At 39.9% G+C, this 18,286-nt stretch overlaps 1 protein-coding gene across 1 annotated transcript in view; it reads right to left on the bottom strand.

Annotated features, from left to right (window-relative positions):
- Positions 1–18,286, bottom strand: part of MAP1B (microtubule associated protein 1B) — a 65,783-nt gene that overhangs the window by 11,807 nt on the left and 35,690 nt on the right. The window contains exons 3-4 of the mRNA XM_065047275.1: positions 6,746–6,828; positions 3,000–3,140 (exon numbers count right to left, since the gene is read on the bottom strand). Of these exons, the coding sequence (XP_064903347.1) occupies positions 3,000–3,140; positions 6,746–6,828 (224 nt within the window). The remainder of the gene's footprint in view (positions 1–2,999; positions 3,141–6,745; positions 6,829–18,286) is intronic.

The following is an 18,286-nucleotide window of genomic DNA, read 5'->3' as shown; positions in this document are numbered from 1 at the left end:
ATAATATAGATAATGCTACAGCTGAATAATTCTGAAGTCTTGGACCATGAGCTGAATCAGCAAAAGAAATGAATATATAAAAAATTAATGAGGTTTGATTGTGGTACAATTCATGGGGCCTCCACATGTGTATATCTCACTCCCTTTCTTGGTGTTACATAATTTATTTTCAGCATTTACCCAAAATAAAACTCAACAAAGATGCATTGGCTGTTATAAAAAAAAAATAAAAATCCAACCAATACCTAAATAAAGCAGAAAACAAAATTTTTCTATCTTCTTTTGTCAGCCCTACTTAACATAAAAAACGTCTGACAGGAGTACAAATAAATCTCACCCATATATCAGACATGGCTTTGTATGAAAAGGAGCAAAGGAGAAAAAAAAAGGAAAAAATACAAGGAGAAAAGGCAGGAAAGGATGAAAGATAAGGAAAATAAGAGAACCATTCCTGTTTTATTGAAGAAATAAGAAAAGAGGGGCAACACAGACCACAGTTCTGGAATGGATTTAGGATCTCAAGTATATTTCTTTTTCTGTGTCTCTGGTTAGGGTTGAAAACACATTATTAGAAAGAGAAAAAAGTAGTGAAAGATCACTTCCTCCAGATGAATAAATCCAAGTCTGTTGCATAAATAAGGATATAACATGAGTTACAGACTCTTTCTCACTTAGGGCAAATTTTCTGGCTAGATAAAAACATCATATGGTAATACACTGGGCTAATTAATATACTGGGCCTAGTTTTGAGGTTAGTCCTCTCCAGTTTATACTCTATCATATTTGGATTTCTGCTTAAAACTCCTAAATTCTTTATTTTCTACTAGAATTTGGCACTTCCAATGCAGACAGTGTTAAGCCACTGGCAGCACAGGCCAATGAAAAGTTGGAGAAAAATTATTGCAGACATAGATCACATCTGTTAGGAATAGCAAGCTCAGGAATACCCCAGAAAAGGCCTCAATATATTTCCATTTCAAATTCGAAGTCACTCTGGGAGTGAAGAAATGTATCTGCAAACCTGATTGTCTTTTCAAGCACTGGGAGATATCCGTTGAGGAATCCTCAAGTGTTAAAGGTGTCACAGCTGGTAAAGGCAAAGAGCAAGCTGGCTGCTCAGAGAAAACACAATATTTTTTTCCTATCCTGGATCAGAAAGGCTGAAAGAAAGGTTTTCCTCTGCTAGCTGTTGTTGCAGAGGCAGTGGAATGGTACATCTTCAGTCTTATGGCATGGAAGAAGTTGAAAACACATATTTGAAGCATTACCCGCAGGGAGTTCTTCAGGATAGAGGTGAATTTCTGAATTAGACTTCATAATACAACCCCACAAAGAGCATTTACTGATTTGTAAGTACATACCATGATCATAGTTCAGGTTTGATCTGGTGAAGTAAAAAGTGGCAGAGGCCAGAAATACAACTCTACGGAGTGCCTACATGTTTATGGAATTCATGTTGGAAAAGACCTTTAAGATCATCAAGTCCAACCATAAACCTAACACTGTCAAGTCCCCCAGGGTCAGGACAGGACAGGAATTCTTTACTGTGATGTCCGCTTACAAGACCACTAACCACCCTCTTCTAGCCTTTTTTCTATTTTTTTTACCAGTTTATAGACCACCTACAAATTTCTTGGTCACGAGACCCTTTAAACAATGTCACATACACAGACTGCAGTACACAGACTGCAGTATGGCATATGTGATCTTCCTTTGTTTTTGTGAAATCTTGTAGAAGCAGTGAGAGCCGAAGGCTTCAGAAACAAGAAGCTGGAAGCCAACATCTCCCAAGAGCCAGGGTGGCTGGTGACCCTGGTGCCAGCCGCAGAGACGAGCCAGTGAGCCTTACTCATCACCCACGGGAGTACGTCCTGCACACCCACCACTGCGGCAATACCTTGTCAGCTGTAACTCATGGCCAACCACCACCCCTGGCTGCTTTCCAGCCAACAGTTTTGTTTCCTAATTATAATGGCAGAGTTGGCCCCTAGTTTTGCATGTAGGCATAAATGTGTTACTCATTAGCCAGAGCTGCAAGGAACGTGGGTTTGCAATTTCATAGAAAAGTAGCTTTGCAAACTGCCAGTGAGTTTTAGACATTGTACATGTATCAGTGAGCAGGAATCTAGCTCCTTCCCCAACCCTACAACCATAGGCTGAAAAAGAGGCTTTGAGAAAAGGATCAAATGGATACAATAAGGTCAGCTGGAGCTCATGCAAACTTTGTTTTTTCAGTGCTGAACTTTAAGATCTCACCCCACTGACATGCTCCTAAATGATTTTAGAAACAAAATTCCTAGGGATGCAGCCATACAGTTTATTTAAATATATACCACATACAGCAGCCAAATTAAGTGTGACAGCTTGTTTACTAAGGGTTCCTGCCCTATGGGAGCTTTCAGACACAGTACATTAAGCAAGACAGCAAAATAACAAGTCACGAAACAAATGGCATTAAATACTGGTATACTTCATACTTATCTCTTTGGTACATAAAAATCACAGGATTTACAGATTTCACTGGCCAAATTTTAAGCACTACAATAAAGAAACATATCAGGTAGGTGGTGCAAAAAACCACAGCTATTCCAACAGGCAGCCTCTGTCTTATTTTATGTCACCTATTCGTTAGCTGCCACCAGGCAAGAACCTGATGTCAAGATCAATTTGACTGCTTTCTATGTGCACCTTAGATTAACAGCCTGTATATTTTAAACACAGCATTATTTCCTTCCCTTGTAAAAAAGCTCTCTGATTTTCTGTTTCTGGAAGTTACAATTTAATTGCTCAAATTAATATTTAATACTTTAGTTAAGCCGCTAAAATCAGATCTAAATTAAATTAAATAAATGTTCCAAAAGAAAGCCTAAAATGAAGAGAAAAAACCATCAGCATCCAGCTGCCAGCCCTAAATCTGACAACACAGAGACCCTTTTTAAGTCTTGTAGAAGCCTATGCCATCACATGACAATGGATGGAAGAAACTTTTCTGAACTCACCTCTTGATCTGTGAAAATCTCAATGAAGTTCTGAAAGGAGAATGACCCTGACTGAAGAATGAGTTCGCCTGTGTTTTCAAAGCATTGTCCAGTTAGTACAAGGAGCTTGTGTCTTGCAGCATCTGTGATCATTAAACGCACCTAGAATGAAGGAGAGAAACACATTAATAATGGAAGTAACCATGTGTTTCTGTATTCCACTGAGAATGTGTAGTTTATCTCTCCTAATTTAAAACATATTTTGCACCAGAGTCTCCAAGGACTGTCAAAACATTATCAAGTTTTAGTGTTGTTTACAAAAGACAATGAGAAAGGGTAAAAAGAAGGGACAAGAAGCAATTAGAGAGAAGGTCTGATGAATAAACCAGACTAATGACAAGGAAAACAGAGCAAGAAACAGAGCAGAGTAAAATTTGAATGCAAAAAACCCCATATTTTCAATGAACAAATACATTCATTGTACAACTCTTGCCGAATTTTAATATCACTGTATCAGGACAGCTTTGGAGAACTGTGTCCCATGTGCTAATGAGGGGCAATTGCATGTGTCAGACTCAGTTTTTGGAAGGGTGATCTTCTTTTCCTAGAGTACAGCATTATTTGCCATTCAGTTGCAAAAACATCACTGAAACATAACAGCCACAAAACACAGACAGAAGTGTCATATTTGAGCTGTCGTTCTTTTGTAACCTGGATCATCTACAAAGTTAAGGGACAATTCTGCCTCACGATAACCGTAAGCTTGAACTTCGAGTACTCAGTAAGTCACATGCACCATTTAAATCTTATGATGTCCCTAACTATGGACACCATAAGTTTTTGAGGTGTATGAGCCCGACACTGTTTTCAATATACAGTAGTAAGTAAAGTGGATGCCTGATGGCACAAATGAACTTGCTACTGAGAAATAACCTTCCACATTATGAAATAAGTCTTAACTACTTTAAAGTAGAAGCTCATTACTTTAATTGACCCTCACTACAGCTATAAATAATTCCAGGGGGAGATTTACTTGCATACTAAGAGAAATCCATATACTCAGAATACTTCTGTTGCCTGAATTCAACTTAAATTTAAGAACAAAACAAAACTAAAAACCTTTGTAAGATTCTGTACTGTTGCTTAAGTTTTTTGCAAATACTTCGAAAATCTTGTCCAACAACAAAATATCAATTCAGCCTCAGCTAAAGTGTAAATTTCGAGCACACTAATTTCTCTGTTTAAGGAGCAACTAAGCTAAATCAGAATAGTGATTCCAGAACAAGGCTATCCACACATATATTAAACTAAAAGAGTAGAGTCCATTTGGAACAACTCCACGTGATACTGCATATAAGCTCTATCTCCATGGAGATGACATAATCACCTCAGCTCTTCTAGCAAGCTATTCTTTCCATTTTTTATATTGATTGTTAAGCAATCAGTTGTTCTAAAGAGCTCCTGCTCACACCAGGGAGGCTGAGCCAGGGAGGCTCGACCTGAATCTCTGCTTAACAACTCATGTTTTCAGTACAAGTAGAAAAGAGGCACTGAATAGCATGTATCTGGAAAAAAAAATCCCAATTCTACCACATTTTCATTGTTACTTTATTGAATAAGCGACCCTGATACTGAGCAGCAGAAAGCTCCTTTAACTAAACACTAATGCTGGTCTGTCACTAATTGCGCTAAATAATTATAAATTCAGCAATATCCTTGCTGGATCAAGAAATCTATTTCTGTTTCAGACAAAAATATAGATAAGTGTAGCCAGCTGTCTGATGTGTGTCACTGAAATCTTGTCTCTCTTAGCTGTATTAAAACCATAAAAGAGCTGGCTTCCTCTTCTATGTTTTCTCTCATTGTTGGCAGCAGTGCTGGGCAGTCTGCCAGCTTATGTGTACATTCACCAGATTTTCCAACACTAAAATTATTTCCTGACTTGTGAATCACTGCTATGTGATTGTCACGTAGTTTCCCTTCAAACTATTTTATTAATCAATGATGAAATAGGTTCTGCAGAGCTAGCAAACTATGGCAAGAAGAAAAGTAAATAAATGCTTGCAGACTACAGAGCATAATATATGATACACATCAAAGACCTTCGAGAGACACATAAATTCTATGTCTGGGTATAATCAAGGCTTCCTGGAGGACTACCAGAAATTCATCTCCTGATTTCAAGACCACTCAGTTTCAGAAGAAATACTGCAAGGTGACGATTCTGTTCAGCTTTGCCCTTGGCTGAAGTCCCAGACTGTTTGAATGAAGTGAACAGAAAGATGTGGCCTCAGTCAAAGTTGAGGTAAAGATGGAGTGTGAGCAGAAACAGAAGCATCAGCAGATACACAGTTCTCTAGACTTCTGGATAGGTTCAAATTCCTCTTCTGCTGCAGTCAGGACTCCATGGTATATCACTGTCTCCCCAGATGCAACCTGGAAATCTCCTGATCTGTGAAACTAAGTTTTCTATTTGCCATAATGAGTAGAGCACATCTATTCCAACCTCTGATTTCATTTTCTTGCCTCTTTCTTATCATGTTTTTCTGGCTTGTGTCCAGTCAGAGTCTTGCTTAGCCAGTCAATTTAAATCTCAGATTGTAACTCTGGCCATGACCAGTTTGGCAAGATGAAAGCAAATAAAAGATTGTCTCCCACTGTCTAGCGAGAGGAAATTAACAGTAACCTAGCTAAACATTTTCCAGAGCCAAAGGAGTAAAGCCAGTGTTCAAAAGTCATTAATGGACCTCAGACTCTGTTCTTCCATGCAGTCATCCATCAAAGGTATGACAAGCAATAGCAACAGAAACAGCATGTCCCTACTTTTGGAAGGTTTTTTGGCTCTTCTCCTCCTCCACACACGAACACACTTTATAGCTTTTTAGCCTGAATGTCTGAGTGTATTAACAGCTACTACCCAGCTGGCCCCTTTGCTCCATACCAAGTACTTCTAATGCATTATAAGAGATTTTCATGCACATTATTTTAGTGAATGAGCTGCCATTAACTAAGCTGACTTATTTAAACTTTCACAACTTCAAAAATTTCATTTGTTTCAGTGTGCTTCCTCCTGTTTCTGTTTAATATCACTTAAGGCTGGTAACAAAACAGATTTTTCACAATGTATTACAAAGAGAGATGCTTCATTTCCCAACAGAGATCATACTATGTCAGTGCTCCCCAGCACTGGCTGGCAATGCAATTATCCCTGCTTTTTCAATCCTCAGTCTCACTAGTGAAATATGTCAGAATTGTCTTTGAGCTACACACTCAGCTCTTTGACTCTATGGAGTTCATGAGGAATTGTCACCCCTCTTTTGGGGCACTGTCCAGAGTCCACTGATCATGTCACATGCTTTTTGAAGAACAGATAGAGCCACCTAGAGCCACCACCACACATATGGCAATTCTTCCTGAAGACCTAAATTTGTCTCACAGCACCTGGTTTCTTTTCAGGCCCTTTTTCATGTGTAAAATAGTAATTAATGAACGAGCAGAAGGCAAGCATGTGCAGTTTCATCACAGCAGCCTCCACTTCATCAAGAAAGAAGTTTGGTGCACTTTGGGGAAAGGAATGCTTTTATCAGAGGTGTGTTTCCATCCTATGCCTCTGAGGTTTTATCAGGAGTCTGGAAAACTAGGGAGAAAATCAAGGGATGGCTGATGTTTCTGATGATATTTGCTCCTAACATGTCCTTTCATCCACAGTTATGACCTGTTTTCATCCTGCCCACATAATGGAGCTTTAATGACAGGTCCAGACTTACCTCAGTACTAACTGCTTCATCTGAGGGGTTGATCAGGACTACAGTTTCTAAGACATCACTTCTGTGGTGAAGAATCTTCTGACCTGCAAGCACAGAGAGAAAGAAGAGACAATAAATTAAGTTCAACCATAGTGTTTTAAAACAGCACTTTCCATCAGCTGTTTCTACATCCCGCTGTGTGACAGCTCTCTGGTTACCCAGAGAAGTGCACACTGGCCAAAGCAACTGCTGCACTGCTCATCTCTTCAGAAACACCCATGGCACATGATTATGCAGGCCAGGAACACCACTCCAGAAAGCTCAAGGTGAGGAAAACAGACTAGCTACAGCACTGGATCCTGTTTCTTCCCCTGGCAGCAAGAGTTACTGTAGCTCACCTTGGTCTCACAGAGCTGATGCGCGTCGGGGACTGGAGTAACTGTCATCAGGTGAGCGTCTGGACCTGTATTTCATGGGTGTATCTACACCACAGATCTGAGATTATGCCATCCTGTAACATGCCCAGGTGGTTTTAAATAAGCTTTTCCAGGAACTATCAGAGGATAATTGCAGCAGCAGGGAAATCAGCACGTGCTGCGAACCTCCCCTGCAAGAGCGCACTGAATACTTGGGCTGCACAGCGATGTTGCCCGTCACGCTAACAAGCACAGTTTGTGAGACCAGCTCCCCACCACCACCAGCACCATCCTGCATGGCACGAGTGTGCTCCCCATCACGCACCATGGGATTGCTCTGGAGCCAGGCAGCCCCTGTGCAGAACCCAGGTCTCTGGTTGCACCAAACCAACCAGATGAAAGCTGGGACCTACCCAGCCAAAACTTCCTTTTCAGCCTTCTGCTAATACTGATTAACACCAGGACACTGCAAGAAAATCCCTAGTGGGATGGTCAGACACTTGCCATTCTGCCCTGCTTCATCTTTCTCCTGCTTACAAAAGCTATAGCGAGCAATGTTAGGCAACAAGAGTGAATGGACATACAAAGTACAGCTGCCTCCTACATAAATAACATCTGGGCAATTTTGGAGAAGCCTCACAGCTAGCTTTCATACTCAGTATGTAGTCTGTCTCTTTACTTAATAGTGATATTCATGTGACTGGGAGTGGATGCCAGAAAAACACAACAGGACTCTTGATATTTTTGTCTTCTTATGGTAATTGGCAAGTTCTTATCAGGGTCTTTTTCTGTGAGAACTGCAGTGAGATTAATTAGCAGCCGTATTGTCATTCAGAAATCCAGACTGGTAATTAGTCCAAAAAAAACAGAAGAGCTGTCTCTTCTGAGCAAACTGCTCGTTGCAATATTAATCAATTAAAATAATTAATTAGACTTAAAAGGAACTACGAGGGACACAGAACAAGTCACCTATTTGCGAACTGAGGAAAAACTCCTCTGTAAAGAGACGCAAAATAAGGAGGCTGGGAATGGCCAGGCTAAAAGGAGCTCTGCATTCTTGGGAGAGGCAGACAGGCGGGAGCAGGCTGAGAGGGTGGGCAGCCAGCCTTTCCCACCACCCCGGGGCTCCCTCCCTGCTGCCCCCAGCCCCCCCAAAGGCAGCCCCCCACCAGGCAGCCAGCCCTGCCTGCGCCAGTGATGCCCTCCTCCTCCTGACCCACCAGGCTCGCAGCGTGCTTCATCTTTTGCTGTTGTTCTGGGGAAGCTCTGCATTTATAAGCGTAAGAGTTTGCAATCAAATAGTAGAAAGTGTATGAGAAGGAAAACATTTTCTCAAGTAAAATGTGAGATCAGGTTGTAGTTTACTGTCTTGTGTATGACGGTGCCTAGACTTGTGGATAATAATGTAATTTGTTTGAGGAAACCTGGTTTTCTTAACTTAAATTCTTTTTGCTATACTTGAAAGGAGACAGACTGTATATTAGGAAAGGGGAGGAGGGCCGGCCTCCGTCTGCAGCATTACCCTTTGTAAATCAATTTATTCTAATAGTGCTGCTTTCTTGCCTAACAAGAATGCATATATAAGGATACATTCGATAAAACATCCAGATGGCTCTGTTAATGCAGACTCCTTCAGAAAATGCTACATGATCTGATGTTTTAGTTATTTCCCTCAAATGAAGAGATTAGGCAGTTCATCAAATCTCCTCTTCAGTGTTGGGAAGGAAACAAAATAAATCATCACCTTCAGTTTCCACAGAAATTTCTCACTTAATAGTTGGTGACACGGAGCACAGACTTTGCTTCAGGCCAGACTAAGCCTCATATAAGATTAGATATTAACACATTAAACTCGGGTAGAAAATAAATGCAATTAGCCACATGCAAAGTTAGACAAAGATGCATAATGTCCACCTGACTCAGGGCACCCGCTTTGGACTTCACTGAAGCTGCTCCCAGTCGTGTATCTGAGTAGCTGGGAGGGATGTGACCTGAGGAGTCACAACTCTTGCTGACCAATAGGGTTTTACTTACACCCTATGCTCCCATGGGCCAGATGCCCATCTCCAGTGGTTGCGTTGTTTCATGCACCTTGAGATTGATCTCCAGAGGCAAGCATAGAGGTCTGCACCATGTTCATGATGCCTGTTTAGAGCTGTATGGGTGACTGCCTCCCTCTTGGACTTCCCATTATCAACATGTGTTATGGCTTATCAGAGGGTGGGGACCAAGCACTGGTAGGGTGTGGGTCACTACAAGGACTCCCATCCCACGTAAAACTTTGTACATTGGTGGCTATTTACTGCCATCTGTAACACAGTCCTGCATCACTCCTCAAGAAACAAAAAAATATTTCTATTATTAAAACTGTTTACAATTTTGTAAGAGCAGCACAGGCTTACCTAGAGTTCTTTCTTCAACTCTGAGAAAGGGTCTTTAACAAATGCAATCACTAAGGAAATGGTATTTTCCCAACAGGACAACATTGTATGGCAGAGCAGTAGTGTGCAACCTTTTTGCTCAACATTTCTGAGTACAGATGGCAGGGAAGGCTTGATATATTTTAATTCCTACTCAGGACAATAGCCTGTTGATTGATAAACACACATAGTCCCCGCTGCCTTTGCATCTGTGGCAAGCGAGAGATGGATGACTGAAAATATTACCAGCTAAGGATTTCATATATGTCAGCATATAGGAGGCCTTGGGAGCAAAGTAGGAGAAGAGAAAAGGAGTTTTACATTCTATTTCTATGCATCTAAGCACTAAAGGTCAAGGCATGGGCTAATCAGTCAATCTTTTACATTTAATTAAATTGGTAGAAGAAAATACACCTTTTGCAAAAAACGGAAGTAATAGATAGCCTAAGGAACACAACAAAAGTCTTGACCACTGAACAAGAAATCAGATGGAGTGTGGTCCTTGAGCTGCTAAGACTCTGAAAGACAGTATTGGGGTTTGTCAGTCACTATGCTGGAAAGCAATAACAGATGTTCAAGAATTGCTTCAACTACATCTGTTTCAGATTTATTAACACCATGTCTGATGAAGGTTATCAGAAGTTATCACATCCCTTGCACATGATATATTTAAAGCAATACATTCCTTTGGAAAAAAAAGGAGCTTTTCGCCTACCCAAGGTAAGTGCAGTAATCCATACTCTTTAAGTAAGTTCAAACTGCTCATTATTTTGCCTTATTTTTCTAGTGGGAACTTCAAATTTGTCCTTCAAAAAAGACATGTTAACCTTGTGTTCAGCATGGTTGTTTTATGTTATCAACAGAGTATTCAGAGTTGTAGATGACTGGTCATCTGGTGGTTGCTATTTCTTGTACTAGCAGAATAAATCTATATTTCCTTGTTTTCAATAGGAAGATCAATGGGCATAAATTGTCAAATAATGATATAAGTGTGACCTGCCCCAAACCTCCTCACTGTCAACCTAGAGGCACTACATTGCAACAACTCCTCCAGACCAAGGAGGAAGAATCAAGATCCCCCTCTACAGTAGATTACGACTTATGTGAAGAAATAATATGGAGCACTCCATCCCTTTCATCTTCTCTGTTGAGACTGGGCCACCAGAACATCTTAAGTTTCCTGCTGACCTAAATTGCATGCTGGAGAAACAGGTAAGTGTACAGCATTAAGCAAGGTAGTGGGTTTTACAGACAGTTGTCAAAGCAAATTGTGACATTTAAAAACTTGGAGTTCTCTATCTGTGAGTAAGAAGAAAATGTTTTGCAGACTTGATGAAGAAATGGCCACACAATGCCCAGGCACTGGACTGTGAGAGCAGAACTTCACAAAGCCCCTTCCAGACATGGTCTGAAATCCCTACAGGTGATGCTGGCGGTGCAGAAGATAATCAGTCAGTCTGGTAACTAGTTGACACGATGGGGAGTGCATAACACAAGCATAACTCCATTTATATCAGAGAAGATAGATTCACTGCCTCTAGGGTTCAGTTCAGCCCAATGACTTCCTAAATTTAAGATGGGTGCAAGGAAGGTATAGTCATTTTTTCCAACCAGAACTCATACATGTACAAATATTGGAATACTTTACACATTTCTGGGTGAAAATAAAATCCATACCTTCTAGGATGATGAGTTGGTGTGACAGCTGTGAACAAAAAGTCAGCTCTACTAACACTGCTGAGCCATCTGATGGTGACCAAGATTTGCAAGAGTGACACTGACTGCGAAGTGACTGTTTTCTTCGTACTTATTTAAACCTGCTTGCTCTAAACACAATGGTTAATTCAGATTCATATCTAATGTAACATGCTTTTTATAGAGAATGATGTGTCATCTCTGAAAATTTATGTTACTCTTTCTTGCATCTGATCTGCTGGAATGCTGAACTTCGTTGTGACTCTGCAGAAAGTATAAATCCTTGTTTCATCTTCTCCCCCTCCCTACATAAATGGAATTAATATTCAAGTTTCATATGGTTCAGCTGCAACCTGGTGACAGTCAAATGTTTTTCGCACTCACATCTGACTTGCAACAATCTATTAACTGCAAATCCTGAGAGGCAATGTCCTGCAGCATATTGCAATTTAGGATTTTTAAGTTCACATTTATTTAATGAAATACGGTTAGTTGTATATAATTTCATTCTAGTTCTTGGATACATCCTTATCTGTCAGATCTGATTTGGTTTTGTACTTCCAGGTAATAACAGAGCCCTGAAAATAGAAGGCTAGACAGATGAAGATGATGCAGCCTGAACAGTAACTTCAAGATTCAGCCTCCAGTTACTGTACATGAACTCGGTCTGCCAGCCCTTGGTCAGGACTTTTCTAAAGCAGAGAGGGAAAGCAAGCTGACCTGTTTGCACTATTATTCATCGCTGGATTCCCACCTTCCCCCTCAAACTTTGATCTCTAATACTTGCAGACTTATGAACTGAGCTGTGCTAGGAGCTGCTGCAAGAACTCCAATGATTGCAGGAGACTCCACTGCTTTGAGACCCATTCCCACTGAAACATCCCGAAGTATATTCAAGGCATTAAATCATGTTTTCACATAGCCTGCTTGATTAACAGACTAATTTTATTGACTTCTGACACTAAACAGTGATTTCTTGCAGTATTTGCCAACTTTGTGTGACATCTAATTTGTTCTCAAAACACAACCATTGATCAAGCAGAAGCAAACTGCTGGCCTTTCACTCCCATCTGCTCCTGACAGGGCAAATTGTTACCCTCAACTGTCATTCCTGACCTTCAGAAACAGTATTTTTTACATAATTCTCAATGCTTTACTATCCCAGGGCTCTATGAAGGACTGCTAGAGCACTAAAAATCTCTTCTGAACAAAGTAGTACTATTAAAAGTACCCTGAAAAAAAAAAAAGTTGTAGCAAATTAGTCTAAAGAACAACATCAATAAAAATGTATAGATTATATTTTAAATACCAACTCAAATAGGTATATCTGCCAAAAATGGGATAGACCACAAAAGCTGAACCAGGTTCCCTAGGGATTTCATTATTGATTTCACTGTGACTCTGGACAAGAGCGAAATGTAAAACCATGATTGCTGAAGACCTCAGTAAAATCAGAGTAAAAGGGATCAAGAAAGGACCTCCTGTTTATATACTGAACTTGCAACAGTAGTAGAACCTGACGCTCCTGATAAATGGGTCCACCTTTGACTTTGCTTAAGGAAAAATACATCCACTGGTCATTCAACAGCACCAATCTTTTTGTATTAGGAAGCAAAGCATTCCTCACTCGTCCTAGGATAACCAATTATTCCCAATACCTAAGATTTCGTATTTCTACTCAATACCCCAGTCAGCTGTTGTAGAGACAGTGGGTCCCTGGAAGCATCTTTGCTTTCTCGTTTGCTGCACAGTTGTCACTGTAATCAGACACAGGTGTCTCTGAACTCTGCCACTTCTACTTTGTCATTTACTATTCACATAGTGAATAAAGCTCAAATCCCACAAGCCATGTCCACTACTGTTTGGCAGCACTGTAATTTCAGTGAGAGGATGGCAAGCAAAGGACATAAATCTGAAATGGCATAGCTGGAATTACACTTTGCAGTCAGGAAAGTGCAAATTTATGACCCTACTCCAAGAAATAATCTCCTGTAATTGTAGGATGGGGCGTGGGCAAGGAAGTGTTTAGAGAGCAGGGCAGTTCAATATCTGGGCAGAAAAACAGAGAAGAATGGTGGCTGTTTACCAGATGGTCATGCAGTGTCCCAATGAGAACTGCCTTGTTCAATAGCCTGGCTGCAGTCAGCATGGCTTTGAGAAGCCAACACCCCACCCCACCCCATCCCATCCCTAGTGTCTGACACAGGCTCTCGCAATTCCTTTACCTGAAGTCACCACCTCACCCAGGAATCACCCTTTGAACCTTGAAATGACAGGTTTCAGAGACAACTAGAAGACTGCCACACTAATCAACATGGAATCTTCATATACAAAGTTATGTCTTATTCTTCAACTGTTTTGCCCTTAAAGTCTTTTTGCAAAAATTATGTAGTCTTTTCCACTATATTCAAGGCAATACATAGCACTTATTTATGTTCCACATAGCCAAACTTAAGAATATTCACTGTTCAGAGTGTTTTCCTGAATTGCATATTTTAGCCTTGTTTAGGAGTATTTCCACATATTGATTTTGTAGATTAAAACACTAGAGACACTGTGATCTCTGAACAACTACTTTAACAACTAATATTGTCTTTAGAACATATCTGATAGGTGTGAAAGGATTTTAACCCATAGAGATAATGAAAAGATTTCCAAAGTCATACAAAACCAGAAATCTGAAACTTTGGAAGCCAAGCAGAGTTCTAGACACACAGCCCTTTTGGTTCTGCAAGGCACATCACTACGTTGTGCATTAGAAAATACTAAATACTTAAAAAGCTAAGCAAAATGGATTATTTTTTTAGAAGGACATCCTAATGCACCTTTAACTACTTTTCACAACTGATTGCCTGGCTATTAAGTTATCTATATTATTTAACAAATAATAATGTTATCACTCCAGATCTTGAAACTCTAGCTACAGGTGGCAACAGAAAATGGAAACCAACACCCACTGAAATCCATGAGAAATCTGTCATGTACTATCTAACAAAAGCAAAGCATTTAATATTTTCCTTTCTTAGTTTTTATATTTCATCAGATTGATGCAGGCAAGTAGTCAGATGTGAGATTCTTTGTAAGCAGTTGTTTTGTGTTACACTTCTCCAGTACTAGTAATAATCTTAAAAAAAACAGTTAACAGCAAATTAATAAATTAATGGCTTGCATACTGTGGTCAAACCTATATTTTTTTTTTTTTTTTTACTCTAATCCTTTCATTGTCTCATTGTAGCTGCTCTCTTATCCTTAAGTTTCAAATGCATAGACAATGGCAAGGGTAGCTCCATGGTACGCTGCAGAACTAAACTGAGGATCTGGAGCTTTATTTTTCAGCTGCACAGCATGTTACCCTTATACTGCGTAGAAATTGGCAGCCAACACACGCCACGATGAGAGACTGCAGTGATGCAGAGCTGACTCATCGGTCCTGAAGGTCAGTGGAAGTCCTCATCTGAGCCTGCATTTGGGACAATTACTAACCAGGGATGAGAAACAGAACTGCGCAACATCAGACATCTTCCAGAAATTACCTTCTCTGTATAGAAATAACTAAATTTCTTCTTTTACTACTTGAAAACATCTCATCCCCAGAAACTAAAATAATCCTGAGCAAAGATGACCATTTCCCAATATAGCTTATTTGCAGCAGTCCCAACAATGTGATGTTTCAACTTTGCTTAGTTACTCAGAAAAAGAGTCTCTCTTTCCCTTCTCAACATGGTGTTAACTGTTAAACAGCCAAACTAAATCTTCTTTGGAAAAGTAAAACTTCTTTTTCAATACCTCTGTGGCTCATTACCTCACACTCCACTGTTTATCAAACAGCACCATATATCATAATTCACAGGACTGGTTAGAAGGTTAAATGTTCTTTTGTTTATAAAGTGCCCAGTACACTCACATTACAAACAAAACCATTTACGGTGCTGTTAAAGATGCTATGCAAATTTGTGAATCAAAGAAAAAAGGCTTGGGATGTTTTCCAAGAGCTGCATTTTTTGGAAAAAAAAAATATCAGATGTATTTTAATGATTTCTTATGACTGAGCATGATTTTTCCAACCTGCATTAAATAACATTGTATCTAATTCAAATCCAAGTGCACTCCATGGGAAAATTGCCACTGACCTCAATGAGGAGTGGAAAAGGTTCTCTGATTGTAAATACCAGCTGTTGAAAACAAGATAGGGAATGTCAGCATTACGGAATTTAAGCAAGTAGCCAAGATCCTTCCTGTATTTAAAGAAAACACGAGCTTAGTTCAACATACCTTACCTCCTTTCAAATGTTACCATTGCTTAAACCTCCTTTTAAGATCCTTCCATTTTACCTCCCTGTGTTGCAGTGCCTGGCTGTATCATCATGTCCTCACCATCTCAGCTGCCAGGGGAGGGAAGTTTGCTCATAGTTTCCCCTTTCCTCTGCAGCAGTTTCTGCAGATGCTTCCTTCCACTGCACTGCAACTCCCACCTTCATACGGAAAGTGCAGTACAGCAGCATCAGGGAAAAGCTGATGTAAATGCAAAATGTGCAGCAAAGGGATAAATACTGAAGAGAACATTTCAGAAAAAAATAATCAGAAGCCTGACTTTCCTCTTCTCAGACATCTCTACCTGAATACATTTTTATTTTGCTCCCTCCATTCATGGAGAAGTCTCTGAATTTTGATCATTTCAGAAGATCTGTGTTAATGTTTCCAAGTTGCCACAGACTACTTACTAATGGGTTTTCATCACCATAGCAGCTGAAGCCAAATGCAAGGCTCCAATTAAAACCCTCTGGGGGATATTTCTGGTCTTGGGGTCATTGCTGCATACACAACTTAGCATTAAGCTCGTCTGCCATCTCTGTCAAAAGTCAGACAAATCGATACAATCTAGAGGGGTTTCACACATAAGAAAATCGTTCTTTCCTTCAAGCAGATCTTCTTTGACATGTAGTTATTAAAATATTACCGTTTCTTAGTTTATATATATAATTTCTATCCTTCCTTCTAGTTCAATTCAGAGAATAATTTCATTGCCTTCACAGCCCATGAATAACGAATGACAGATCTGTTCCCAAGCACTACGGGCTGTTGCAGGGAGCCTGACACTCCAGAACAGACACTTAACTTTGCAGTACATAAAATCATTTATGGCTGAATCTTCCTGCAGTTTGGCAATCAGTAAGTTTTCTTGGGGGAAAAACCCAAATCACATAGCCTACCCTTGATATTTGTACTGTAACATTTGTTATGTACAATAAAATTCCAGATTTTTGCCAAAATACCTCCTTAAATATAATTTGGCTAGTTGTGGTATTTGGAGAACTGTGAAGGTCTTATTTCACAAGTAACATCACAGCTATATTTCTGTTTTCTGAACAAATCACACAATCATAATAGCTGTGTTAAAGTAGAAGAATTATATTTTTTAATATTTGCATTTTACTTTTGTGTGCTTTAGAAACTTCTCATTCTGCCAAATGCATTTTTACTATCAACTAATTTACCAGCTGTGAAATGTCCCTGAGCCTCTTCAACCACTGCAAAACCTAACAAGGTCCTCTATTTGTAAGCCTTTAATGAGAACCGGGTTTAAGCTTTTCCCCTGGCAACCATCTGGCTTCCCAGTCCCATGTGACAACTTGCCCAAAGTTGCTTTACATATAAAAAATGAAATAAACCCATGATGATAAGCAGTGTTGCTAACTGTTTTCTGAACTCAAATTCACTGTCCTGTTTCAGCCACAACCACTTTCCTGGTCTGAAAGAGCAGAATAACTGTCCTACCCGAAAGCAGAGATCTTGCTCTGCCAGGAGAGAGACTCGTTTGAAAGCTTCAAAACACCTTAACCCTCCAGTTCCTTACTGAGTGTGTCCAATTGTCTACCGTGATAGTTTTACACAAACTGCAAATGTAATATTAAATCAATTGCCTCCACGTACAATACCAGCAAGGAATACTAATTAGTCCCAGGTTTTACAAAGAAGAAAATGAGAAGGCATACCTGCTAGCTAGAAGTTTCAGCACAAAATGAACACTCTTTTGGCTTTCATTTCTGAAATTAAAACAAGCCATTAAGCAGTCCCTGAAGTTTTTTGCCTTAAATTTTCTGATTATGTGCCTAGGTAGAACCAATTGGACAATACTATAAGACTGAAAAAGTCAATGCTATCCTGTAATTAGAACAGGCTTGGAAATCAGAAACTAAATACAGCAAGCGTGAAAGCAAAAGCTGTTTCTCTAAATGATAAAAGTGGGCAGACTCCAGAGGCCAATCAAGAGCCTAACTTGCATACTTTTTGTTCTTTACTGTCCCTGTACACTCTCCCTGAACCAATTTCTGCATGGAAAACTAACTGAGGAATGGATCTAGTTCTGAAAACACTTATTTTAATCTTCGAGTATTTGAGTTACCATTTCTGATAATCCTTCTTACTCCTGGTCTTCTCCCTCGGAAGAAGCAGAGGCCCCTAGAAATAGTCCAGAGAGCCTCTGAGCTGGGGAGCTGAGGACTGCTCTTGCTGACCCACAATGTACTTAATGCTTACGCAGCCACCCGAATTTTTTACAGCTGAGCACAGAAGATGCAACTGGCGAAACAGCTTCTTCCTGTACATGCAAGAACAGCTGTGGAGAACTATGTCATCTCTATCTAGGCAAATGTCCACACAGCTCACAGGAAGTCCACTTCAATGCCCAGTGCACATCAAAACCAGTTGCTTTAAAGTGAAAGAAGGCGAAAGTTCACCCTGTCATGGAAAGGAAAAACATGTAAGTCAGTATGAGCTTTGCTTCAGGTTCTGTCTCTCACAGCTAAGTTTTCTTACCTTTTCCTAAACCCTCATTGGTATTTAGAAACCTCTAATCACCCGTTATGCCTCAAAAATACAAATCTCTGAAGATACATGATGTCACCCAGTGGGAACAGTCCTAAGATTTTGGCCTGGTCTTCTGTGAAATTGTTGGAGACCTTTAGCATACCATGATTACTTAACTGTAAGGTCTATTCTTCCCTTTATGGGCATGCTCAACTCCTATCAAT

This window comes from Columba livia, chromosome Z (genome assembly GCF_036013475.1).
Source record: "Columba livia isolate bColLiv1 breed racing homer chromosome Z, bColLiv1.pat.W.v2, whole genome shotgun sequence".
In the NCBI taxonomy this organism is placed as follows: Eukaryota; Metazoa; Chordata; class Aves; order Columbiformes; family Columbidae; genus Columba; species Columba livia.
Note: the sequence above shows the minus strand (reverse complement) of the source record. Positions and strands in the feature narration are given on the sequence as shown.